General features: G+C 44.3%; 2 protein-coding genes across 9 annotated transcripts in view; one reads left to right on the top strand and one right to left on the bottom strand.

Moving 5' to 3' along the window:
• Positions 1–796: 796 nt before the first annotated feature.
• TMEM243 (transmembrane protein 243) lies at positions 797–13,737 on the top strand. Of its 3 annotated transcripts, XM_004582277.3 has the most exons (5): positions 797–864; positions 1,246–1,463; positions 11,903–11,953; positions 12,659–12,763; positions 13,168–13,737. In XM_004582277.3, the coding sequence occupies exons 2-5, from the start codon at positions 1,386–1,388 to the stop codon at positions 13,288–13,290; spliced, it is 357 nt and encodes a 118-aa protein (XP_004582334.1). In that variant the 5' UTR covers positions 797–864; positions 1,246–1,385; the 3' UTR covers positions 13,291–13,737. The 3 variants fall into 3 exon arrangements, with proteins under 3 accessions (XP_004582334.1, XP_058534279.1, XP_012781637.1); XM_058678296.1 differs by lacking the exon at positions 11,903–11,953; XM_012926183.2 differs by lacking the exons at positions 797–864; positions 1,246–1,463 and adding an exon at positions 7,483–7,676.
• The window catches only part of DMTF1 (cyclin D binding myb like transcription factor 1), a 43,486-nt gene continuing 29,041 nt past the window's right edge, over positions 13,315–27,759 (bottom strand). For all 6 annotated transcript variants that reach the window (XM_058678291.1, XM_058678295.1, XM_058678294.1 and 3 more), the window contains 11 exons: positions 26,371–26,528; positions 25,219–25,251; positions 24,287–24,396; positions 21,771–21,999; positions 20,448–20,599; positions 19,215–19,424; positions 17,492–17,577; positions 16,242–16,397; positions 15,607–15,981; positions 14,956–15,097; positions 13,315–14,781 (listed from right to left, as the gene is read on the bottom strand). In XM_058678291.1, the coding sequence (XP_058534274.1) occupies positions 14,675–14,781; positions 14,956–15,097; positions 15,607–15,981; positions 16,242–16,397; positions 17,492–17,577; positions 19,215–19,424; positions 20,448–20,599; positions 21,771–21,999; positions 24,287–24,396; positions 25,219–25,251; positions 26,371–26,528 (1,758 nt within the window). In that variant the 3' untranslated portion in view covers positions 13,315–14,674. The remainder of the gene's footprint in view (positions 14,782–14,955; positions 15,098–15,606; positions 15,982–16,241; positions 16,398–17,491; positions 17,578–19,214; positions 19,425–20,447; positions 20,600–21,770; positions 22,000–24,286; positions 24,397–25,218; positions 25,252–26,370; positions 26,529–27,759) is intronic.

The raw sequence follows: 27,759 nt of genomic DNA, 5'->3' as shown, positions 1-27,759 counted from the left end.
CTTCTCATCAGTATTTTGTCGAACGTGAATAAATTATCTGTAGGACTAATCAAACTTTTGAAGGATCTATTTATTTGGAAGGCAGAGTTTCAGAGGAAGGAACAGATTTTTCCAGTCTCTGGCGCACTCCTCACATGATGGCAGCAGCCAGCACTGGGCTACACACGGTACCCAAGTCTCCGCAGCGCGGCAACTCCACGCGGTTCCCGGGCCAGCCCTGGTCCCGAGGGGGCCCTCGGATTCCCAGAGCTGGCGGAGGCGCGTCCCAACCGCTCTGCCCACGGACCCTCGTGTCCGGGACGGCCCCAGTGGGAAGCGGCGCCGTGTACGCCGAGAAGCGTCCGGCCCCCGAGGCTCCGTGAGTGACCGCAGACAAGCCGGGGACTGAGGGAGGACCAAGCACCAGCACCACCTCGCTGTTGGGGCACACAAAGGCACCCTATGACAGAGCAGCGCCAGACAGACCTCCCCAAACAGCCCTGACAGGAACCCAGGGGTCCACCAGCTGCCGGTCGCGCGCCGGACGCCCCGGGCCCGGGACAGCGTTGTCCCGCGCGGGTCGCGTCGCCGCCGAGATTCGCTTCCCGGCGGGGCGAGGGCCTGCCCGGCGCCTCCCGGAGAGAGCTCCGCAGCCAATGCGGCGCCTCGGCCCGCGGGATTGGCCGCCTCGCCGGTGACGCGGCCTGGGCGGGCCGGGCCGGTTGGCGACGGTGGCCGCGGGTCCCGGCCGGCTCGGCTGAGAGAGGACCCGGAGCGGCGTGCGCCCTCGGCCCGCGCCGACTCCTCCTTCCTGCCCAGTCCGGACTGCGAGCCCCGACGGCGGCGCGGCCGGGGCTCGGCGAGCGGGCGGCCGGGGACGCCGAGGTTCGGCCTTGCGGGCGCGGAGCGGGGCAGGGCCGGGCCCGGGCCGGGAGGTTCCCGCTCCGTGAGGTCCGGGCCGCGCTCCTCCCGCGGAGCCCGGCCTCGGCAGGGCCGAGGAGGCGGGAGGGGAGGCTGGGGGACGGAGGCGACGCGAGGGCTGCAAGAGCGGCTTGGCGGCGGCCACCCGCGCCCTCTCGGCACGCGCGCCGGCAACTTCACTTGTGCGGCTCCTTCGGGGGCGGAGGGACTGCGAGAACTTTCCCTGAGCGGAAAGTGTGAAGAACCGGGAGATCGGGGTGCGGGGTGCGGGCCGGCCCCGGGGAGGTGCGGGCAGGCGGGAGCGGCCCCGGCCACGCGCCCCTGTTTCCTTCCCTGGTGCGGCAGCGGCTCGGGATGAGGAGAGCGGGGCCCGGGCGGAGCGGCGTGAGGACCCCAGGGGCTGCGGCCACGCGGGCGCCCTGAGGCCGCGGGAGGCGATGCGGGCTCGCCGCTGAGAGGCTTGGCGAGAACGAGGAAGCCCCAAGATGGAGGACTTCTCGGCCAGGACCTACGGCACCAGCGGGCTGGACAACAGACCTCTGTTTGGGGAGACGTCGGCCAAGGTGAGCGGGCCGTGGGTGGGCGGAGCTGCCCTCTGTCCCCTGGACGAGTTTGCGAAAGTTCTGGGCTGCCGGCCACCTGGCCGCCCCGAGGCTTCAGGGGCGCCGGGCTCCGTGGACACAGCAGCACTCGAGGACCCTGGAGGGCCCGGCTGCGGCCGAGGGGCTGCTCTGAAGACGGCCGGGGTTCCGGGACGGGCGCTGAGATCAAAGGGCCGGCGGGCCCCGGAGCAGCCGCCCCGCACTCCAGGCCTTGGAGGGGTCACGCCTCGTTCAGAGTCCCAGCCCGGGCCGCGGCGGCAGCTGAGAGCCCTTACCCGGCTCCCGGCCAAGTGCTTTCTGCCTCTGAGAGTCTGGAGCAGCGGGCTCAGCCCCAGCCGGAGGGCCCCCGGCTGCTGGCCAGGTGAGGGGATCCCGCAGACCTCTGGAGCATTCCGTGGGGAGCGCGTGTGATGGGCGCACACGACCCCAGCCACTCAGGCGCCTTGGAGCAATGGCCGCAGCTCCTGGGAGCGAGAGGCGAAGGAGGGTGTGTCATGGCTGTTCCGGCCTGCTCGGCACCTGGAGGAACTCCCCCGACAGGGCCCGTCCTGAAGACACCGGGCTCCTTTCTGATGGAGACACTGACCTGGGAGGAGGGAGGCACCCAGCTTTGTTCATTTAGTGCAGATTTCATGGAGAGCTGGACGTGGCCTGGGCAAGGTGGGCCTCAGGAGAGAGAGAATAGGATGAAGGCAGGGGTGTCCTTCCCTTGGAGGGTGGTGACGACCCTGCGGGTGCCCTTGTGCTGTGTAGCCAGCTGCTCGCTCTCAGAGCCTGGGGTGCCAGTGTGAACTTGACCACTGAGCAGAAAGCCCACTTGCTGTTGGGCTGGCTGGTGTCTGAGTTCTCTCTGACCTATACAGTAGGGAGCCTGTCCGTGATGGGTGCAGCCTCTGGGGACGGCTGAGCAGAGGAGAGTGGAGAGGAGGACACTGTCTTCCGGCCGCCGACCGCAGGCTGGGCCCCGGCTTCCTCGGGGTTGACCATCACATGCCTTGGAGAGCTGGAGTTATTCCTGTTACACAGCCAGGCAGGCGGGACCTCACGGAAGGACTTCATGGAACTACCTGTGTCAACTGGTAGTTCTCCCTGGTCCTTTCCCACTTCTGGCCCCCCACCTGCCTGTGGGCTTGGGTGCAGAAGCCTGTCCTGAGCTGCTGGGGGCCGCACGCCAAGGCCCCTGCCCAGGAGGCTCCGGTGTGGGGCTTTGCCTCGGGAGGTGTACAGAGTACCAGATACTGCTACAGGAATTACATGAAGGCACATCTAAAAGACCTTGGAGAATTGGGATTAGGAGATTATTTTGATGCAAAAAATTGAAATCTATGCATAGTTTCTCATAATAAGCATTTTCTGTGAACTTGATTTAGACCTTGTGTGTAACTGGACGTTGGGCCTTCCCCTTGTGTGGGCCGTGCCTGAAGGGCCTTCTGTCTTCATCGGTGCTTACTTGGTGATTGGGTGCGTGGTGATTGTACCTTCAGGCACTGGATTTACCCAGCCTTTAGCTGGTATTTAGAGTGACTAGAGACTGTGCCTTGGGGTGACAGGCAAAGTGGAACAGCCCTGTTTGGTTACCTAAACATCAGAAGCCATTGCCCACAGAGAAGAGAGCTGTGTGTCTAATGGAGCTGTCAGCTGCCACAAGTCTTTGGGTGACAATATCCAGATGAGTTTCTCATGTAGTTTTTTTTTTTTTTTTTAAGAATGATTTATTGGAAAGTCAGATTTACAGAGAGAAGGCAAGACAGAGAGAAAGATCTCCCATCTGCTGGGTCACTTCCCAAGTGGCCGCAGTGGCCAGAGCTGTGGCGATCTGAAGCCAGGAGCTAGGAGCGTCTTCCGGGTCTCCCACGCGGGTGCGGAGTCCCAGGGCTTTGGGCCGTCCTCGCCTGCTTTCCCAGACCACAAGCAAGGAGCTGGATGGGAAGTAGAGCAGCCGGGATACGAACTGGTACCCATATGGGATTCTGGCACATGCAAGGTGAGGCTACCGCACCAGGCTCAAGTTCTGTGTTACTGTTCAACTCTCAGCAAAACAAATGTGGTACAGAGACTGAGTTCATCGGAAATTGTGAAGTTTGTAAGACTATTGTTTCTATGTCTCCTATATATATAATTTAAGGTTTTTGGTAGCTGTATTTAAAAGTATAAGCAGGTGAAATTATTTTAATATGTATAATGGGCATTTATATCCAAAGTGCTGTCATTTCAGCTTTTCCTGATAAGCCTTTGGAATCCAGCTCTTTTGTATGTACAACACCCATCTTGATTCTGAATGGGCACATTGTAGGTACCCAGTGACCCTACACAGCTGGCACTACCATTTTGCACCTCAAAATTATAATGCATGTGACTTCTTTTGGATTTGTAATCATGCTTGTGAAACATTTCTCTTTTTGGTTGTTTTTAAAAATCTACGTATTTTTCTTGAAAGAGTTACACAGAGTTGAGAGGAGGAGAAAGATCTTTCAGCCACCAAATGGTTGTACAGTCACAGCTGGACTAGTCTGAAGCCAGAAGCTTCTCTTGGGCCTCACATGTGGGTGCAAGGGCCCAAGGACTTGAACCATCCTCTGCTGCTTTCCCGGGTCGTTAGTAGGGAGCTGGTTTGGAAGTCGAGCAGCGGGGACTTGAACTGGAGTCCCATCTGGGGTGTTAGTGCCACAGTGGGGGATTGCATGCTGTGCTACTGTGCCAACCTCAAAACTTTTTTTATTTTTATTTTTTTCTGTGGGACTCTCAGAAACTTTTCACTGTGACTGTTGTTGGTAAGGGTGGGTACTTCCTCAGCTGTTTCCGTGGTGTGGCCTTTTTAGCCCTGGCACAAAGCCTTACTGCTTTTACTTCCCCTATGGGAGCGTTCATGTGAGGTGAATTTTTGCAGAATACCCTCTGGGAATTGTGGCTCTGGGGCTTTCTTCCTCCCCTCCTGCCCTGGTGTGCAGGGAGCCCTGGCAGTCTGCACTGTCCCTCCGCCTGTCTTGCCCACAGCTTGTGTCTACGTGTGCTCCAGGATAGCAGTGGGGTGTTCAGCCTCTGAGAGTCACTGTGATTTCTGGGCTTGCTGATGGGCTGCCAGACGGCCTGAAATCGGTTTCAGCTGCTCTAGCCTGGTGAACTGGTGGTGGTTTTCTCAGGTTAACAAAGGAAAGCTTGGGCCCAGCGTGGGATGGCTTGGTGGGTAAATCCTCACCTTGTAAGCTCGGGGATCCTGTATGGGTGCTGGTTCGTGTCCCAGCTGCTCTACTTCCCATGCAGCTCCCTGCTTGTGGCCTGAAGAAACAGCAGAGGATAACCCAGAGCCTTGGGACCCTGCATCAGCGTGGGAGACCCGAAAGAAGCTCCTGGCTCCTGGCTTCAGATCGCCTCAGCTGTGGCCACTGCAGTTATTTGGGCACTTCAGTGAACCAGCTGATGGAAGATCTTTCTGTCCCCTTCTCTATAAATCTGCCTTTCCAATAAAAATAAACAAATCTTAAGAAAAAAAGCAAGCAAGCCTGTCCTACCAGTGCGAGGGAAGGCGAGGCTGCAGCGGGAACCCACTTCTGGGTCAGCCTGACCTCCCAACAGAGGAAGGAGTGCCTCCTTGAGAAGGATGGCGATGTTTGTGAATGTTCTTTGTTGGAGGTGATGGAGGAGCGAGTGCCCTGGAGGAGCAGGCTCTGAGCTCCCCGCAGTCATGGAGAGGTCTCTGAGGGGCTGCTTTTCCCAAAGGCGGAAGCAGCAGCCCACATCCCCCTCCCCTCAGCAGCAGTCACACGTGGTGGAAAGCAAGGTGTTTGCGTGACAGGTGGACCTAGTCGGAGTTCCGAGGTGCAGCATCTGGCCTTTGTGTAGCAGGACAGGATTGGGGGCTGTTCTGGGCCTTCACTGTAGCTTTGTGCTGCTGAGTTTAGAATGGAGCTGTGATTTAGAGTGGAGCTGTGATTCAGGACCTGTCTGCTTGGGCCCCTGAGAGCTGCCTCCTGGTGCGCAGGCTTCGGGTTTCCCTTGTGACAGAGCTCGGAGGGGAGCCCACAGAGGAGCACCAGTCACCTGAGGGACCGAAATCATCGTCTCTTGTCGCTTCTCCAGACTGCTTGTGCTAGAGCAGTTGCTTGGGACAAGCAGATGCAGGGCTCGTCGCCTTCCCATTCCCATGTCGGTTTTCTCTCCCCACCCAGAGCAGGCGACTGGAATCCTCTGGGTTTGGGGCTCTGGCACAGGGGATTCCACTGCAGACCGAGGGTTGAATTCCTGCTCTTGGCTTCGCTCTGGCAGCCTGGCCAGGCTGGCACCTGTGTGAGACACCCTCCCTGTTCGTTCTGTCACACCTGCTTTGAGTCTTTTGGGTCTGCTCAGTGTGGCTCTCCGCTTGGAACCTTTCTCAGCCTGTCTGTGCTTTTCTCCCGTGAGCTCGCTGGCGCACGTGCCCCAGTGCCTCCTCCATGGGCAGTGAGGGACATGGGCACATCCTGTCTGCCTGACTAGAATCTAAGCGGATTGGGAGCAGGAGCCTGTTTCCACATCTTTTAACCGTTTTAGCACTAGGCACAATGCCTTTCCCAGTTCTCAATTTATGTGTGTATTCATCTTTTATTATTTTTTTTTAAGATTTGCTTTATTTTTATTGGGAAGTCAGATACACCGAGAGGAGGAGAGACAGAAAGATCTTCTGTCCATTGATTCACTCCCCAAGCAGCCGTAACAGCCAGAGCCAATCCAAAGCCAGGAGCCCAGAGCCACCTCCATGTCTCCCACATTGTGTAGGGTCCCAAGGCTTTGGGCCATCCTCGACTGCTTTCCCAGGCCACAAGCAGGGAGCTGGATGGGAAGCAGGGCCACCATGATTAGAACCAGTGGCCATATGGAATCCCGGGGCATGCAAGGTGATGACTTTAGTCACTAGGCTATTGTGTCCACCCCCCATTTTGAACTCTTTAGAGCTAAGAGGTGAGTAGTGAGTGGGTAGCACAGTATTGGGAAAAAGCGTAAACTGAGTGAGGTCTGGCCTCTGCAAAGCTGCTGGTCTGCTGAACTTACCTGTCTGAAGGCAACTTGTGCTGGTTTGGGGTAAGAGAGTTGAGTCATTGCTTTCTCACTGCAGCCCAAAGGTTGTGCATATTTGTGGGGATTCTTACAAGCCTCTATAGCAACATGTGGATTGCCAAACCTGTGTTTCCTTGTGCGAGTGAAAGAATGCTTTTGAAATTGGGCAGAGATTGGGGCCAGGCCTTCGGCTAGCTCAGCTCCCAGCGAGCTGTGAGGCTTAGTCTGTCTGGGAAGGCTCCCCAGTTGATGTGGTGTTAACTGTGATGCTGTGCTAACTACCATTTGCTGACCTTACTTGGTGTTTGCTACTCTGTCGAGGGCCTTCACCTGCACTGTTTGGCAGTCTTCGAGCAGTCTCGGACGACAGTGGAAACTGGGCATAAGGGCTGACACAGGCAGATACATGCAGGAGAGGAAGTCAATGCATGGACCAGTCTCTGAGCTTCACATCCTCATAGTGTAGTTTTTGTGGCATGTTCTCTACCGGAGAGACAGACAGTTAGGAGCTACCTCCCAAATGCCCACAGTGCTCAGGGCCGCGGTGCCAGGAAGCCATCCAGCAGTAGGTGCAGCTGCTTGGACCGTCAGTGTCGCCTCTTGGGGCGCACATGAGGAGAGTGCGGCGATCAGAAATGGAGCGGGGGCCTGCGCTCCAGGACTCTGGTGGGCCGAGAGGCGCCTCAGATGGCGTCTTACCTGTCAGGTTTAACACCTGCCTTACTCTGTGTTTTGGGTTGCTTAACCACAAGTCACTGAAACCACAGAAAGTACTAACATTTTTTAGTCCAAAGTAGTTGCTCTAGCTACATTTTTCCTTAACAAAAAATAATCAGTCTGTCTATCTATCTGTCTATCTCTCCCACTTATAAATCCCTTTAGAAATTTTGCTCTGGTCTTTTTTGGGGTGCTTATATGGGTTATAATAGCATTTTTGAAATAGGCAAAACATAAATGACCATGGAAACAGAAGGTTCAACATTGTTACTTGTTAGCATTCCAAACTCTAGAACCAGGATTTCCAAGGAGTTGGGGACAGAAGTTGGTTTTGCATTTCCTCCCAGATCCATCCTGTATCTGAATATTTGAAATGAGCCTAGGGTTCTCTGTTTTGTTCTGAGGTGCTGTCTCATGGCTGACCAGGTAGGACTGCGTTCCCTGCTTCTCCCCAAGCCGGTGTGATGACAGGGGAATAGGCCTTCTCTGGCCAAAGGCATTTCAAAGCTGACACTTCAGAACCGTAGGCAGCCAGATACCGTTTACCCCGTCTTCTCATTTGGAACACTGAGACGGGCAAGGCGTTGAGGTCAGGTAGCTGAGCAGCAGGCTGATCAGAGCCTGGTCTCTCTCAGTCCAGGCTCCACAGGTACTGCTCCAAAGACCGTTAGGGCATGTGGACTGCTCGTCCGAGTTTTACAAAGATCATTGGAGAAGAGACTTTTAAGGACATTCCTCAGCAGATGGAGATAGCAGACAACATATTCTTCATTTGCTTCTTGGGCTCTTTTCTAACCCAGGTACAAACCATTTGTCCATGTCTGTCTCACCCGCCCTCCATCCGAGGAAGGCAAAGCTGTGAGCTGCTGGCCTCAGGCCGCGCTCTTCAGCTGTGTGCTGCATCCATCGCAGTGCTCATGGGATGGAACAGTTTACTCTGCACCCTCTCTTTTTTTGGGAACAGTGCTGGTTTTGTTCCCCCTTGAGTTGCTGTGGCGTTCCTCCCTTCATCTTCCTTGTCTTCCTCTTTCTGGTTTTTCTGTGGTGGTCTGTTCCTGTATCCCCAAGACACCCCACTCTTTCTCCTTAGTGGCTTCCTAGCTTTGGATAAGAGATGATACTCTTCATTATTGAATTTGAAATACAGCAGACACTTAAATTGATAAAATCTAGCTTCCTGCAAAAGCATCCTGGGAGCTAGTTTAAGTACCTGGGACCCTACCATGTATGTGGGACACTGATATATTTCTAGGTTTTTAGTCTGGTACAGCCTGGTGTTGGGACATTTGGGAAGTCAATCAGCAAATGGAATATCTCTGTCACTCAGACTTTCAAGTAAATGAAAATAAATGAACAAACATTAAGAATCCAAGCCGGGCCTGGCGCAGTAGCCTAGTGGCTAAAGTCCTTGGCTTGAATGTGCTGGGATTCCATATGGGCTCTGGTTCTAAGCCTGGCAGCCCCGCTTCCTGTCCAGCTCCCTCCTTGGGGATAGAGAATAGTACAAAGTTTAGAGGAGCACCAGTTTGGTAGGGGGAACTAGGGTTAAACAATATTGGGGGAGGAGGTAGTATTTGTGACAAGTAACTAAGCAAGCAGACTAGCTGTAGTAGAAGTGATTTCAGTTTCAGTTTGTTAAAGTTTAAATGCAATGTCCATTAGACCCCCAACTAACTGTCCTTTGACAGGCAGCTGTGGGTTCTGTTACCCCCACAGAGAAGCCCTGGAAAGTCACTGGGCCCAGGGAAGGCTGTCCACCCTGTGAGATTGAGCATCACATGCAGAATACTTCACTGCGACCTCAGAATTCAGGACACTGCTCTGTTCCTTCAGCGTGCACGCAGGTCACATGGGCCTTCCAGGTGCCTTTTGTGATTACATAGGAATGGGGCAGACAGGCCGGTGCTGCCGGGCCAGAAATTATACTTTGACTGGCAAGACTCTAAAAGCACTAGAAGTGGTAGGTTTTCTACAACTCTGTTTCTTTGCCTGGATTCATGTTTATCCTGATAGACCTGAAGCAAAGGCCTTAGTTTGGAGAGAAAATACTGAGAAATACTTTCACTCTCTCAGTCATGGATTGCATCTTGGGAGCCTCAGAGGGGAGCACAGATCACAGCATTACAGCGATAGAATTATGGGTACTCACATAGATCACTTGAAATTCTATTCCAATTGTCTACAAGACAGGACAGGGAGAACTTGTGAAGTTTACGTGTATTTTCATCAAAATGGATAAAACCAGTTGTGTTTACGTGGACAAATGTAGCAATCTGGTGCTCCTCCCCCCCCAAAATCCGTAATTATCTTCATTCTTAAAAGCTGTTAATAGGATTTTTGAGGTGCCACCTGCCACTTACCACATTTATGTAGATTTGTAGCAGCAGTATAGGCTGCTCTTTAGTGAGAAGTAAAAATGGAGCCTGCTGTGTTGGGGTGCACTGGTGCTGACTCCTTTCAGCAGCGCTCAGTGGAACTCAAACCTCCGACCACTTCTCCATTTCCCTGAGCTGCTGTGCCACCTGTGAAGTAGTCCTGTGGCACTTCAGCCTAGGAGTGAAACACTGAGAGGCAGAGAGGGAAAGTACGTGCTAGCCAAGCTCCACCCTCAGCTTTACTCAGAAATGCCTGTGAAATACAAGTTTGGAGCCGGGGCCCAAGGCCAGCACATTTGGAGGTCTCACATGGGTGGCTGGAAACCAATCTTGCATCTGCTGGTGTACTTCTTGAGTGCCTGCATGCTGAAATCTGCAGCCTGGAGCTTACTCCAAGTCTCCCCCAAGGGGGAGAGAGGGACCCCAAGGACTCAAGTCATCTCCTTATGCCTCCTAGGGGTTTTAGCAGGAAGGTGGACTCACGCACTAAGATGCGGGATGTGGAGTTGTCAAGCAGCACACTGCTCAGAGAACACATATTCTGGTACCTAGAAGAGACTGGAAGAAAGCATTGTTGATCTTTTATTTTTTTCCCAGGATTTATTTACTTTTATTGAAAAGCAGATTTACAGACAAAGGAGAGACAAAGATTTTCTGTCCGCTGGTTCACCCCCACAAATGGCCGCCAAGGGCTGGAGCTGAGCCAATCCAAAGCCAGAACTCAGGCCACAAGCAGGGAGCTGGAAGGGAAGTGGAGCAGCCGGGATACGAACTGGCGCCTGTGTGGGATCCCAGTGTGTGCAGGGTGAGGATTTAGCGATTAGGCTATTGTACCAGGACTCCATAGTTAATCTTTTGCACAAGGTGAAAGTGTTGCAGTTTCTTGGAGATAATATTTTTAATTTACATTATGGTCAAAAGCTTTAGTTCAAGTAAAAGACCCTAGCGCCTATAGATTTTGTACATACACGTCTATGTCCTGTGTGGGGTAAATTAACAGTAGTTAGAGACTTGTCTCCTAGTCTCTTCCTTCAGTGTTCTAATTTCAGCCCTGGGTGGGCTGTTGAGGCTTACCTAACTAAGGCAGCCATAGGTCTGTTGAGTCAGCTGTTTAGGAAGGGTGTGGCTGGAGTTGTTTCCTTTATTCCCTGGCCTCTGTGCAGCAGTGGCCTTGGTGTGGAGGCTCCTTTAGGCACACCCAGTACACTTGGCTTTCCAGTGTCTGTCTTGGAAACGAAGGTTCACTGCTTTAAAGTGTTCTTCCTTTCTCTGAAGTTGTTTCCTGATCAGTTACTACCCAAACATCCTTTCTTTAAAAGCCTTAAATTTGACTCTTCAGAAATAAACTGGAGTTCACATTTGCCTTACAGTAGCGTTTTCTAATCAGGGCTTAAACCCTCGGTTTATTCTGATGTTCTGTAAATAACTTTGGAGAATTGATGTTTGCATCTGCTGTTTGACTTCCCAGATGCCTGCAAACAGCAGGCTTGAGTGGGAATCATTCCCACAGCATCTTAACGACTGGACCAAACACCTGCCCCTCTGTACATAACTTGCGCCAATCTAGTATTTTGTAGTCATACCAGAAATTGCATCTAAACAGTGATCTAATTTCAATATTGTTTTTAACTCACTGTGTGACTTTGACCATCTGAGGCCTGAATCTCCTGTGAAGGCAGGAGTGAATTTTCAGGTCCTTTGTGTGGAGTTGGTTGGCTGGTGACAGAAACTAAGCTCGCGGGAAGAGCTCTGGGGTCTTCCGATAATATTTGTGTTGAAGGCTTTTGTCATTAAACAAGTTGGAAAACCAGCAATTAAGCTGGTATTTGAGACTGCTTCCAGCCTTGGCATTCTCTAATAACGGCATCTTCTTGTACATTAGGCAAGGACACTTAAGCGGATCACACGTAGATACAAACACCACAGGTCTTCGTCAGTAGGTCTGGTTCTTGGTACTATTCACCGAGGTCCTTGACTAGGCATTGCACTGTCCTGCCTTCCCCTCCTGTTGTTTGTTTTTGGCTAATACTGTTACCCACATAATCTGTAGGCTCCTTCCTCTGTGTAGTTACTTGGTCTTTAGCAGTCTAGAATGTCACTATCCTAGTCCTTCAGGAATCCCTGTCCTGGTTGGCTCATTTCACTTTGCCTTGTCTGGCATTTCAATGTGTCAAGCTGAGAGAACATAGGATACTGGTTTCATTCTAAACCAACCCAGTACCTATTATATTATTCTATGGATCCCAGTCATTAAGCTTAAACTCCTTTCTCTTTCAGGATAGAATCATTCATTTGGTTGTTGGAAGCTTAACATCCTTATTGATTCTTGTAAGTATCTTGTACTCTACCCAGGTTCTTGGTCAGTTTTGAGAATTGTGGTTCAGCAGCTTTCAAACCAAACAGAACATTAGTGAGGTGTGAATAGGTGAGTATGCAAAGCATTTTAGTCAGTATGAATGCTTTGCATGTCGTACTACAAAAATGCAACTGAAAAATAGACTGTCTTAGAATGTCTGATTTTTCACCACCCTTCCCAGTAGAGTATGTGAAGTAGTGAAAATCAGATAATTGGGGTTTCAGTTAACTGAGTTCGCCAGGTTTGCTTGCTTGCTTAGTAGTAATATTTTCTGTTGTTTCCTGTTGATAGGAATTGTACAGTGTATTAGAAACCCATCTTCCAGTTTTTTTCATGTCAAACAAAACCCACTTTGATTGTATTCACTTTTGCTAGGAGTATGCAAAATAACAAAGAAGGAAAGTCATTTGTTCTGGGACTGCGGTTGAAATGAGTTTTCATTTTTGTTCAGAGGCTGATAGAACTTAACTAGTTTTACCTCCTGAAGAGGAAGAAGTACTAAATCTTGAACATACCTATAAACGATTTGTTAAAATTACATTGACATTCCAGGAAGCAAACCTGGCAGTAGATAATTTGTAAGGTGAAGCATCTGTAGTGTCTCTGCCTAGAGCCCAGCTGACGGTTTTACCTTCTGAGGACACGGTCATGGCCTTACCAGACTTGTCTTTACACAGGTAACGCTCATCAGCGCATTTGTTTTCCCTCAACTACCTCCAAAGCCGCTGAATATATTTTTTGCTGTCTGCATCTCTTTGAGTTGTATTACTGCCTGCATTCTGGTGAGTACTCTTTAGAATTTCAATGGAATGTATATAAAGCATATATATAGATGACACAGACTTGATGTTGGCCATTTAGAGGGGAACAGGAAGGCTCCCAGAGGAGGATGCCTCTGTTCCCAATTTGAACTAATAGGATTTGAAAAGTGATCTTTTTTGGCAATACCTAGAAGAGAGTTAAACCTTTTACTCAGATAGTGTTAAAATAGCTGCTGAATGACTGGTTGTCTGTATGGGGTTGAACAAAGTAAACTGAGAAAAGTGTGAACATGGGTGTGGAGACTCAGGTGCTTGACTTATAAGGAGTAAGAATTAAATCTGGCTACCATTTAGGGAAATGAAAGTACTGATTAACAGTTGGCTTAGGGAGCATTAACTTAAAAACTTTTATTTAATTCTTTCAGATCTACTGGTATCGACAAGGAGATTTAGAACCAAAATTTAGAAATCTGATTTACTATATCTTATTTTCTATCATCATGTTATGTATATGTGCAAACCTGTACTTCCATGATGTGGGAAGGTGAGGCTTCCGAGGACAAACACCTACCAGGACTCTTCCAAAGCGCATTATGATAGTGAGAACCAGTCGGACGAGGTAATGCTGGTAGATGGCCTCTAAATCTGATACATGATTTTCATGTTAATTGTAAATCTGAATTCCCTATTGCAAGGGAGACATATGGATCACTTTGCTTTTACTTTAAAAATGTTGCATGTGAACATCCCAACCCTTACAAGCTTTTTTTTTTTTCTTTCTTACACTGTATTTGCACGGCAAAAGGCAATGTAACAACAACGTATTTTTTAGGACAAATATTCTTTTATTTCTGTTAAACTGAATATACAGTTGTTCCCTAGGCAACCAACTTTTGCTTGAACTACAGTTTCACATTAACAAAACACAGACAGTAAAAAGACACTTTGATTGTGAAGATCTAATTACAGTAATAAATAAAATAATTTATACAATGTTTCTATGACTTTTCTTTAGGGGTCCTGTTCTTTCAAGACTAGGCAGAGGCTAGTTTTGGCTTAACCTTTTTCTAATTGGAGGAATGACTCGATTTGTTTCCTTTTGTTAACAGAAGCAAATTTTGTTTTGTGTTTTGAGAAGAAGTTATACCATGCTCCCAACCAGTTAATACACTAAATTAATTGTAAACTCTAGTACCCATCCACTCCAGCTATTTTCAGGGGTAATTTATATAGCAAAAGAAGAAATAATGAACAGTCCTGGGATAGGCAACATTACTTCTCCCCCATATAATTTAGTTTTACTTAAAAGTAGTTAAGTTACTTTGTCAATTAATGAACAGTGGTTTCTTAAATGGCTGGGAACTGCTGGCTTCTGGTGGGTTTTGTTAACTACTCTCACCTATATTCCTTTTAAAAGTAATAATAACAATAAAAAAACTTGTAGTGAATTTTTTTGACTCTTTAATGCTTTCCCCTCTACCCTGCCTAAATCAGCTCCCACTGCCAGCAATGGGCTAATAAAGTAAGTGCCATACAGTCAAGTCACCTATTAGGGCTCTGTAATTTGATTGTTGGTCAAATATCAAACTAGAACATGCTGATAATGAGTTCTTCAAAATATAACCAGGCTTATGTGAGGCTGGATAGAAAGTTCTATTACTGCTTTTCAACCAGAGCAGTTAAGCTTTGCTGATACTTTTCTCAGGAGCTCAAGTAACGACATTCCTTCTAGTAACAGGAACACAGGCATCTGTGCAGTTATGCGTCTCCAACTCACACACTGTCATCAAACCCAGGTAAGGCTTCAGCACTGGCTATGCAAAAGCCAGAGGAATGGTAGATTAATAAGCCTTGTGGGAGCTGCTCCTATTTCTTTGGAGCTATGGTAACTGACAGTGCGGCTTCTTTGCTTCAACTGTCTGTAAGAATTACCTAATGACAGTTTACCAAATCCTCAACATCCTTCGAGTCTTCTGAAACAGGACTGCACAAAGATGAACCAATGATATTTGATTCTTCCTGATGATGGAGTATTGGATCTGTAATGAGTTAAGTTTCAAGTTAGTCTTAAATACATATGTGTTTTTTAATCCATGCCAGTATAGACAGTGTAGTGTATAGTATAGTGGATCAAAAAGGACTTGATTATAAATGTCTCACAACTTGATATTAATGTATCAAGCACTGACAATAGCTATATTACAGTATGGTACCTGTTAGTGTTGTCAAAGGCAAGACACATTCGGTATCTATTGTATCAGATGTCTGGATAAAGCCATGTGGTGAAGGAACAATCAGTATTGTTTCATCATCAATTGTTTGATGAACTTGTTCTATGGTGGGAGACTCTAAATCCTGGAAAAAAAAAATTCTGACTCATTTTTTAGTAAAATTTCAAACATACAATGAGTATAGGATTTACTCTCAAACTTATCCCATTTTAAAAACTAAAATACAAAGAAAGGTTAGTATCTTAAAATGGACAATAACTGATAATTTCAATTTAGTAAACATTTTAAAAATGCACCTATCAAAACTAATGCAGGTACAGGTCCTCAAGAAAATAGTGCTGTGACACTGTGCTGGGCTGAGGTTACTAAGGAGAATCAGAACTCTGTTCCTAAGAACAGGCTAGGCTTCTGTCAACATTGCTCTGTGTGCTACAGGTGGGGTGGACTGGGGCAGAGTTTTGTTCAACTCCCTTGACTGTGGAAAGAAATCTTTGCCCACTTCCATTAGCAACAACATGGCTGGCTCGCTGATCAGCACTGAGGCAGTACCACCCAAATCCCTGCCAAGTATCTGCAGGGTGGAGGCTCCAGGAAAGTCCCTGTCGGGCTGTTCTCAGGAGCACCTTGACTTACCTCTGTAACATAAGCACTGGCTAAGTGAGAGGGGGACTCCGCCTCCTGTTTAAGGCGGGTATCCAGGATTTCTTCAGTTCTGACCATAACACTGTTTATCAGTTCTGTGCTATTTTGGTCACTGAATTTGGATCCATGAGCATCATTAAATGATGGCTCCACAGTCATTTTTGGTTGATGGATTTCATCTGGGAAGGTGTCTGCTTCTAGTGCATCTGGAGGCGTGGGAAAATCAGATGACTGAAGATCAGTGTCTACTGCCAGTTCTGTCTGGGATATGGAAGAAATATCCTCAGAAGCAACAGTCTGGATGATGACCCTTGGTGTGTGACACTGAAGTGTGACATTGTCATTTGTGTTCAACAAATGCTCTGGCTGTAAAATGGTAAAGGAAGTTATTAATGACAAAATTAAAAAGCATCCAACAGATTTAAGTTCTTCATCCATTCTTACTCCTAAATCCCCTATTCCAGTGTATATCCATTGTGCTTTCAGTGATGGTGTAAAGCTACCTGTGACAACAGTAGTAAGAGGAACTGTTTAGATCAACCATCATAGTGCTGGTACTTCCATTTTTAAATTAAGTATCTGAGTATGTAACACATTCAAAAGCCAAGTGACTGATGTTAACATACGGATAAAGCGTGAACAATGATCTGTTCAGGAGAAGCAGGAGCAGCAGTTGCCAGGGTCACTGTGGGACTAGCTGTCAGGGTCAGAGGAAGGCCTTGACTTGCACTTGTCTGAAGCAGGTAGGTGCCTGGAGTGCCAGTGGGCTGTAAATGGAAAGACTGAAGAGAAAAAAAAAAGTTGGAACTGACTGCCGTTCCGTCTGTCCCACACGCCACATTTCCCTTCATTTCCCTTAGCCAAATGCAGTGACCTACTTTACAGATTTGTCCAGTTTGGAAATTTTGAATAAGTGGGAGCTACGTACAGCTGTTTTCTGACTCCTATAAGGTTATAGTCTTGATAAGCTCATAAGCATAAAGTTTTAAAGTAAGAAATGCATTTAGTACTCAGTCTAGCAAACATCACAGTTGAGCAACACTGTCCTGGCACAGCATCCACTCTTCACCCCTGCAGAGCTTGTCGGCTCTGCTCAGCAGCACAACGGGAGATCTGCAGCACTGAGTGCTACCCAGCAAAGATCACATTCAAAATTCCAGTAATTGCAATTGAATACATGTTGCTTTAACACACAAAATTGAGGGCTGTCTATATTTTGTCTAGTGTCTTTAACACTGTGTATTCAAGGTTTATCTTTGTTGTAGATTCATCAGTGTTACATTCCTTTTGTTAGCTCAGTGATGTTTGTGTGCAAACGATACATTTTCCCATTTTCAGCTTATAGACATTTGGTTTGTTTTCATCTTCTGGTTATTCTGAATAATAGCTACGAACATTTATATATCAATTTGTACCTGGACACACATTTTCATTTTTCTTAGATGACTTATAGGTGTTTTGGATTGTTTGGTTATCCTGTTTAGCCTACTATTTAGGAATTCAAATTTTTTCCAAGTGGTTAAACAGTGTAGAACTAGGACTTTCAAATTTTGTATTTGGCGGGTGCAGTGTTTACTGAGAATGTGTGTTGTTCAATAGCTCATGATTAATATTCAAACTTTCTCAAATATCAACATTTTTTATTATAAATTTATGACTCAGTACAAATTCTTAATATACAGCATAGCCATTTGCATACATAAAAAGAATATACTAGGTAATATACAGATGAGGAAAAACATTATGTTTTGTCTACTACCCATGTGACCCAAAGTATCTTACCTGCTTATAAAATAAGCATTTCTGAAGATGGTACCAATTCATCTTTCTAAAATGCATAAACATGGATAGCACCCACTTTCTGAGTGTTACTCACTGGGAGGATCTCGAAGGCCTGTAGTGTTCCACTGTTTAGTGTTACTGTTTCCGAGTCAACAGTAGCAGCAGAGGAGTCTGTTGAAGCTGTAGTGAGGAGGAGGACAAGAATAAAATGCTTCACAACTTGGAATTTCTCCAGTGTACTTAACTCTCATGATGTCAGCTTAAAAATCTGCCTGGAAACATGAAGTTGTTTAAATTGCTTATGAGAACCTAACATTTATCTGAGATGACATATGGATTGGGGTCAGTGTGCTGCCAGTTCTGACCTACTGACAGGTCTACTGGGACACACCCATGCTGCTCATTCATTTGCTTTTACTATGGTTGCATTCAGATCATAGCAGAGGTTATAACACATAATATGAGGTTTATAAATGCCTAAAACATTGTAGTATCCAACATTTCCTATTGAATGAAAGATGCTATTATTTTAGAAGATCCTATTTGGGGGACTGCACAACACAAAAGATCAGATCTTTAAGGAGTGTCAGTCTAGACTCAGACTACTTAATGTTCAAGTTTATAATGAGAAGAGACTTAAAATTCATGTAGGTAAACAAAAAAAATGATTTAGGAGTGAGTTTTAATATGTAGTACTTAAGGTCAGGATATAATAACGTAATTTAACACTTCTCGCTGAAATGAATGTAACGCCCTTTCTACTTGAGTCCTGTTACTTCTCTTAGTATGCAGTATTCTTAAAATAATACCCACAATAGTTCCAGATTAGTAACCCAAATCAAGGTGAGTAAAAGTATGGTTAAGGACAAATGTGGCTCAAGGCTAAGAATGATTTTTACATTTTTAAAAACCAGTATTATACAATTATGTGGGCCTGCAAACTTTAAAACAGTCATTTTTATTATCTGGCTTTTAAAGAAAAAGTTTGCTGATTGCTTATTCCTGACCCCTAATGCAAAAAAAAAAAAAAAAAGGGATGAACAAGAGAATATGCTCCAAATGTTAATAGGCTGCTTATAAAATTGTTACTGAACTCACATTTGTAAAATGTCTACTGTATTCCCACAAATCCGTTCTATCAAACTAATAGTGAAGGAAAACTGTTTCAATCTTCTTGCACAGTTTATAGCCTGTAGCCATCATACTTATTTGTACTTATAATTTCTGCTTTCCGGTTTTTAGACTATTCAAACAAAAACAAGTAGGGCTACGGAAAATACATTCTTCATACTTTGTTATGTTGATAGAATGGTAGAGCAAGTTACCAAACTCAAATTAGAATTTTTAAGAGGCATGATTAGTTTAAATGTCTCCCAGATGACTTTGCCAGTTCTGCATATCCAGACGACTGGTACTAACATCACACACAGGCGTCCTGTGATTCTCAACCAGGGAGGCATTACTGACACATCTTCTATGTACTATGTCAAATCTATCTCCAGTCTGCTGTCTCACTGGTTGACTATATTTTAGGTAAGTTTCTATTAATCACTGATTCTTCTATTTGAGTGGTGAGTTTCTATTAAATCATTAATTATGAAATCCAGTATGACTTTTTAATAGCTAGATAATTGGTTCTAACTTATTCCTGACACACTCTGTAAATGCTGAGTTAAATGTAAGATACTTTGGACCTCCTTTAAGTGAATCCAACCAAATTTCCTTCCAACACTCAAATATGACTGAAAGGCGGCAGAGCTGCCAGCCAGAATCCTCCAGGGTTGAATGGCAGGTGGTCTTGTGCTTCCAACACTTACAGACGTGGGTGATCTGCACTGGGATCTGCAGTGCTGTCGTGGGACTTGGAGAGACGGCTGCATTCTCTTCCAGGCGGGCAACTCTGATCTGAACATGCTGTACACTGGAACTGCAATTACTGCTGGGGACTCCTGATCCAGATTTGTGCTCCAAAAGTGTTGGGTTGTTTCTTTGGTTTTCATGTAACTGTTTAAGACCTTTTATTAAGACTGAAGGAAGATGGGTAGACAAAAAGAACATTGATTCTCCGATAGACCACCATCTAAGCAGCATGACGGGTGGGGTGGGGTGGGAGAGGGTAAGGAAGGAAAGTATTTGGAATAAATTATTGTATGTTGGTATAAGAGCTTATTGAAGTAACAATAAACACTTTAAATCATGAGTACTGAAACTTTTTGGAAGCACTACTGATTATAACATTTAAAGAATTCAGTACTGTCAGCTGAAATTAAACATGTGTTGTAGGCTTTTTTAGTAGAAGCCCAGTTTTAGTCCCTCTAGGAACTCATTGGGCACTTGACTGGCCTGTTCCTCAACAGGAATGAAACAGCTTGCACTTCTTGCACATGGAGCTATTCCACACTCTATCATGATACTTTGTAACTAGGTGTTTAATTTTCAAAAGTTGGAGTCTCATCAAGTCGGAGTTCCTAAGCATTTAATTTTCCTTTGGGAGAATGGGAAACTGGAGTGCTATACTATGGACAATGAATGGGATCAAACAAACTGTATAATTTGATGTCTGATTTCGAAACAGGCACCAAGGAAGGGTATGTTATGCCTCACTTTGATCTAATTCAATATAAGATTACAAGAATAATTTTCTGGTTCATAAAAAAGGATTGTTGGAATTTATAATGGAATTAGTAATATGGAAAGGGTTTTATAAAATAAACTGCCACATTCCAATCATACGTTTGTCTTAATTTAAATTTTTGAAACATCTTTGTACAAAATGAAAATGTTAAGATTTTTAATTCATAATTTCTGTAGAATAAGGATTATCTATTTTCACATTAGGTACAAACTACAATTATGAACCCTAGATTAGAATTACAAACTACAATTATGAACCCTTTTCTCAGGAAGAAAGGGCAACTCTCCAAAGCAAAGTGGCACAAAAGTGGTATCTGCTGTAATCTCCTTTCACTTGAGGCAAAGAACTTGTAACCTCTAACCCTAATGATTAAATGTGCTGATAGCAAGAGGGTTAACAGCAAACAGTACTTCACCAGGAAATGAAACAGCCTTATGGTTTGCAATTTGCCTTTTGATGGTCCACCATTTACTTCGAAGCCATTGTGGTGAACGGACGCTGCTCCACCCCTCAGCCAGCAGATCCCAGTTTATGTCATTTTCATCAGCCACATCAAGCTCTGCTATCCTACAGAATGAAAAAATAAGCATGCATTAGATGTTAAGTTTATTTTTCCATGAGGACTCTCCTCTAACCACAAGTGATGGTACTGACAAAGTATGCCAACTAGATACTGCCATTAACTTACATGGGGGAAGGATTCCCGAACAGAACTGCTTTCAAAGCTAAGAGCTAAGAAATACCACTAGCAATTATCTTGTTAGAGGTACAGAAATGGTTGGAGCTGTAGTGAATGGTTAGAAACAGATTAAGAACTGTGAAGGAAAGGGAACAGGCTGAAGGTTAAAACAACATAGTAAGAACATGTTCTGTTGTATAGCATGTTGCAGTGTTTTGTGCTGTGACTAGACTAAACAAGTTCCTGAATCTGTGCCTTCCATTTGTAAAACAAGAATATTCAGAAATGAACTATTTGAATGTAAAGACAACTAGTTAAAAAAAGAGTAAAAATAAAACCCAATGCAATGATAATGAAAAAAGACAAAAACTGCAACTAAAAAATAACCAACAAAATTGTACAACTGAATCTGGAATTATAAAAGCCCGTTTGTCTTCTGGCTTTTAATTATGGCACATCGGGCTTTGATTAAGGAGCAGCCACAGTCTGTTACTTCAGGGTCATTACATTGTTTTACTGGTAGTTTTATGGGTTTTTCTTCATGAAACAAGTTTAAAATTATCCTAAAGCAATTTTTATATTTATATGAAAGGAATGCACTTGATTGGTCTAATTTGCAGGTGTAGGATAAGTGCAGTGGGTGGGTCTCCTTAGCAATCTGAGCACAGCAGCCAAAGATTGAAGGGGGTGGAGACTGAACAGCCCTCTTACCCTAACCGGGTTCCCTGCAGGCCAGCTCAGAGGAGGCACATTGGTGGGACAGTGGAAAAGCTACACTGCCGCTGCCTGTGCCGTACCTGTTGTGTGGTTAGACAGGCCTTCAGTCTCCACACCTTCAATCTGGTGCACCAGGGCACTAAATGCACTAAAAAGAACAAACACAAAACAAAACAAGAGCTCAATATGAAATACCGAGGATCTTAAACAGAGGCTTTGAATGGAAAGGATGCTTTCCAGGTTAAGGCGACCAAGGAAATCAAATGAAGAGGGTCAATTAGGACATTCATAACCACAAAGTTAAATAGGTTCTGTTAATTACAGAAGATTCAGGACACAAACCTGAGGATGAGATTGATTTCATCTTCCTTGGTCCATTCGGTACCCCCACTCTGTTTCCAGTTCAGGTAATTGAGCCATTTAGAGCGACACTGCTTTTCTGAGCGGGTACCCACTCGTTCAGCCACAGCTGCCCAAGACACGCCCTGTGTAACTATGTCTCCCGGTTCAGTGCTTGTCAACTCATGAACCACCTCTGCAAGTCTCTTTTCTTCTTCTTCTGTCCACTTCCCTGCAAGAAGGAAATCATCGAGACCACCACTGCTACGATCTCTGACAAACCTGATTCTGCCCACTATTTCCAAAGCCTGACGGGAAGAATGCAGTAATTAGTACCAACATTCTATTTCTGAATGACCCTACTAAGTTGCATTTTACTAGTCAATTAAAGAAAACAATCCTAATGAAGAGCACAGACATTTTCTTTAAGGAAAAGTGTCAACCCTACCTACAAAGAAAGTCTTCTCAAGTTGTACCAAGTGCTTTATGTGCCAACAATGAAGTAGGAAGGCTTTGATTAGGAGCTTCACGTGACACAGAAATTCACAATTTTTTCTTACTCCCACCTAAGATTCCTTACTTGGCAGAATGGGAGTTAAGTTTAAGATGCTGTTATCTTCAGGTCTTCGAGGTAAGTGGAACCCCTCTAAGGCTCCCTTCATTTTTAGTGAAAACTAGGTTTATATCCTTTTAGTTTCCCAACTATTCCAAAGCCAAAAACTACTTAACACCTAATAAATTCTGAGAATGCTATTCGTACATATTTGCATCCCTTGTTTTTTTGTACCTGTAAACCTAAATTTGAAATGTCAAATCCATAATGCCAAATTTTCATCTTGGTCTTTATGTTATAGAACTTGAGTAGAGATCGAAAGTCAAAGAAACAAACAAAAAACCCCTTCCATTCATTTTATTAGCAGGTAAAAACGTATGGAATCATTCACACTATGCGTTTGTTTCGCCCATTCATCCTACGTATTCACTGAATGTCTGTTAAGGACTTTGCCCGGCTCTGACTGCTGTGGATCTGTTTTCACGGTCTGGATACACGGGAAGGAAGCCGTCAGAAGTTACGTGCTGCAACACGAGGAGCAGGCAGACACTGCCATCAGCAACGTCGCTTCCAACTGTGTTCACTACAGTCTCACAGGAAGCCTCTGGGGTCCTAACCCGAAGTCTAAGGCTTCCATCCCCATCTCATCCCACAGAGGTCAGAGGTGGTGGAATTTATATTCTTACCGCCTTGCTATATAATAGTAGTGACAGTGGAACAGGTAAAAGGAAACATTCTTGATTTCACTTTAGAAGAATAAGGGGTGAAGATAAAAAATATGCTTTAGGAGTTGGAACTGAATTAATTTGAGAACTATTTATTCAAAGACTGAGCAGACTCTGCATCCTCCTTTCAAGAACATCAGGGCAAAGGGAACTGGGAGAGCATGGAGTCTAAACTCTTCAGACTCAGGCACAGAAAGGTAGTGTGACACTTAATGCAGAGCCTGTATACTATTACTGATCACAAAGGCCAACTTTAACAGCATCTTCAGTCCGTGTGTGCATCTTAACAGGCATCAGTAGTCTGCCCTGGGGATTGAAATACCAATACCAGTCACATCATCTGCGAAAAAATACAGCAAATAAAGCGAAAGTTAAACCCACTTTTGAACACCACCTGATCTGACACTCACCTACAACTGAAGTTGTTTGTAAGCCTGAGTTAACAAGCTGTTTTTCACTTTAATCAATTAGATGGCACAAATTTAAATTTCCTGTACAGTTTTCAAAAATTCATGGAAAATGTGCATTATAAAAAACTATACAGTGATTTCACAATTTTTATACACAAGAATAAGCTCATCTTTTTTTTTTTTTTTTAAAGATTTTATTGTTATTGGAAAGCCGGATATACAGAGAGGAGGAGAGACAGAGAGGAAGATCTTCCGTCCGATGTTTTCACTCCCCAAGTGAGCTGCAACGGGCCGGTACGCGCCAATCCGATGCCGGGAACCTGGAACCTCTTCCGGGAATCCCACATGGGTGCAGGGTCCCAAGGCTTTGGGCTGTCTTCAACTGCTTTCCCAGGCCACAAGCAGGGAGCTGGATGGGAAATGGAGCCTCCGGGATTAGAACCGGCGCCCATATGGGATCCCAGGGTGTTCAAGGCAAGGACTTCAGCCACTAGGCCACGCCGCTGGGCCCAAGCTCATCTTTTAATTCCATTTTCCATGAATTTTATGAAGTACCCTTGTATGTTTTAAATACCTCCCCAATAGGAACATTTCTGAGCTGTTAGCAAACAATATGCTACACTTAAACTTCTTTCAGGACCAAGGAGATGCTGTGTCCTTGTGTTCACAATATCACACAGAAACAAAGATCAGTTAGGTCTGTTTAGTAGGCTGAATAAAAACAGAAGACTGGAAAATGAAATCTGAACTACATAGAATGACACGAAATTTCTGCAAAGACAAGAGCTCATTATCTGCATGGCGACAAGCTGCTGCCAGGGGCACCAGTACCTGTGTTGCAGGTGTCCTTCATCAGCCGGCACCGATCTTTGACGGAAGATGCACTTCTTCCTAACGCCGCCCCTATTGTTGCCCAGTCATTGCCATGCTTTATCCGGAGCCTAAAACAAGAGTCTGCCAATCAGCATTTGGTTCAACTGTTTTCTCCCTTTTAATTTCATCATTTAATCTTCATTCTTCTTCTTCCCATTTGACTGGTATGGAAGTTGTGGGCAGCAATACTTTGAGAGCCAAAGTTTGAAAGTGTGGCCTTTTTGGGGGTCCACAGTTGTCTGTGGGTGAAAAAAAAAACAGGCAGCAATTGCCTTTTTCCTGGGTCAGAGAAGAAATAAGTAACTTGGATATGTGTTCAAAAAGACCAGATTTCCCCTCCGGTTACTGACATACTCTCCCAGGCAAGCTCCCTATTTTTCCCTTTTGAGCAGAATCTAACAAGCTCTTATTCAGACATCAGAAAAAGCCACGTGGATGAACAGGACTGACTGTAATTTTCACCATGATCCAAATAATCCATTAAAAATCACATTTTATGATCCTAATTCAATGAAGCAAGATTATATTCCCTAATACCTTTATATATGGTAGAGATGGCCCAGATGTTTGGCAGGGAAGTATCTGCCAAATCACCATTCTAACTAAAGTTGGCAAAGCCCTAGTTTTGATCCCACAAATTCAGTTTTCACACTGCCTGAAATGGCCATCTCATCGTTTCTGGAAACCTTCATAGTGGGCTGAGGAAGCTTTCGGAGACTGGCAACAGGAAACTCAACTTGTATGTAATGGTCATGGCTTCATGACAAACTCTAGATGGTCAACTACGCAGACTAAATTACACCAGTCTGCCAAAAAATCTTAAATTTTCAAATCAAAAGTAAAACAAACAAACAAACAAAAACAAACAAAAAAAGCCCCATAAAACTTACTCCTTCAGCTTCTCAATTTCTTCAGGTGTATATCTAGAAAATAAGGGAAAGTTTTCAAAAAGAATTATTAGTAAATCACTTTTACTTAGGGAACTTAATGTCAAATCATGCATCATATTGATAATATTGCTAATCATTTTAAAGTGGGTTAATAAAAGTAACAAATGCTGCTATTTTCTTACCAAAAAAGCCCAATAAATTACAGTAAAGAATCATAAAATTTTTCTATAGAAAATAGCAATATTTAAAGCATATGTTTGTATGTATGCTGCTTAATTGTTTATTTCAAAGTTAGAATTAGGCACCCTGGCATTTTTAATTAAATTGCAACCGATGACTTAGGGGTGACAAAGTAAACCAAAAATTAAAAAAAAAAAAATCTCAAATTTTCTTAAGGTACGAAAAAATTCACATTTTCCCCTTTTCCTCTACCTAGGCACGGACATCTGTCAAATTAGTGCTCTCTTCTCCACTGGGCAAGTACTCAGTGCAGTCACTACAGTCTCATTTCTGAGATGTCCATGTTGACGTTAGGAAGGCCTGCTCATTTTGTTGCCACTGTGCTGCATGAAAATTTTATGAAGTTACTAAGTCATTAAGAAACCATTTAAAAAGTCTGTTTTTTCAGCTATGAAAACATAATTCTTTTCAGCTTTGCAATATGCCACCATGAGCAGGCTGCTGAAGGGTCAGAGAAAACCAGGTACTCGGCAGCACGAGTTAAGCAACACGCTGCCACCTGCAATTCCTAGTGAAGAATTGAAAATATGCCAGTCACACCACCTGTTGGCTACAGTGCCTTCCCATTCATGCCATCTATATCAGAAATCCATGGTTTCCAGAAATACAATCAGCTTCCACTTTGTTTTTGTTTTGCTTTGTTTTTAAAGAAAAAGTCATATAAATCTTTAACCATCACCGTACTTCTTACACTGCTTTACAATAACTAAGTCTTATATGATTCACACCTAATATCTAAAAAATATTTTATTACAATGAAATTTCATCACATTCTCTAAATGGACTAGGATAAAAACAGCAGTCACAGCTGTCTCCAATTAAGGCCTTGATCAGAACTATTTTTTAAAATAACAGTTCCTTAAATAATTCTCCGAATTACACAAATACATGCAGCATTACAAATTTTCATACTTTCCCACATGGTTTCTGTCATCATACATGCGAAGCACTCTTCTATAAACTGCAAACAAAGGCCGGTTCAGACCCCATGCTATAGTCCTGTAGAAATCTTTTCTTTCGTCTTTTGACATCTCAAAGATGATTTCTGTGGCATCTTTTATTCCGCGTGCCTAAATGGGTTACATTTCTTTGATTTAGGAATTTTTGATAAAATGCATATGGATATACTATGCTTTTAAAATTTGTTTTAAAGTTACAGTTCATCAATGACACTTAGAAAAATGACATCACTAATTAATTTAGTCACATACAAATATAAAATGCTTCAAGAGATAATAGTAAATATTCCAAAAATAAACTGTCAGAAAATTCTAAGAGTAAAATGTATGGAATCAAGAATCAAAGCACAGAAAGAATACACAATGTGCAGTTTGGAGCTTTGAAAAGATCAAATAAGATTAATAAAATTTGAAATGATACACTTTGGAAAAATTAAAAATACGAAAAACACCAGAAAAACTGGGATCTAAGCAGAGATGCTGCAGAAACTGTACAGCCAACAGAAGAATTTTACCAACAATTTCATGTCAACAAATTTCAATTTGGACTAAAATGAGTAAATTCCTGGGAAAGATCAACTTACCAAACTGAAAGAAAATCAGATAGGCATTGGTCATAAAAAAATTAATAATGTATTAAAAATCTTCCCATAATGAGAACACTGATTTTGATGACATTAGTAGTAAATCCTACTCAAGAGATAAAATTCTGACCTTAAAAAGAAGTTAACAGGGGAAATGTTCTTTGTCATCTTTTTGGGCTACCAGGATCTCCACAGAGAAATCAAAGACAGTTTTAACACATCCGTGTAAAAGTGAAATTTATCCCAGGAATGTAAGTTTTTATTAACTCAAGGAAAAAATTCTTTAAATAAATGATACAATCAATCATATCAGTACATTGGTGGGGATAAATGTGAAATCTCAAGAGAAACAGCAAAAGCAATCATAAAATGCAATATTCACAGGAATATGATCAAATTTTTAGCAAATTAGGATCTTGCGATAATCTGAGGATTAGAAAATAAATCATTTGCAGACAATGTTAACAGGGTATTATGGAAAACCATGTATTATGAAAAAACTATAATAAGCTAATTTTTGGTATCAAAATCAGCTCATTTTTAATTTCACATTTCATGAACTGAAGCATTTTCATAGATACCCACATAACTGAAAAAAAATTTGATTTAAAGAACAGCTTAACAAAGTTGCTGGATATAGAGGCCAACAAATAATCATTTATCTCTACACAAACTCATAATTCTTTTTAAAATTTCTCATTTACAAGAGCATCAATAATTGAAAGCATCTGGGTTAAATCTCATGCAAGCTATAGAAG

This window comes from Ochotona princeps, chromosome 20 (genome assembly GCF_030435755.1).
Source record: "Ochotona princeps isolate mOchPri1 chromosome 20, mOchPri1.hap1, whole genome shotgun sequence".
Taxonomy (NCBI): Eukaryota; Metazoa; Chordata; class Mammalia; order Lagomorpha; family Ochotonidae; genus Ochotona; species Ochotona princeps.
This window is presented reverse-complemented; position numbering and strand designations above follow the sequence as displayed.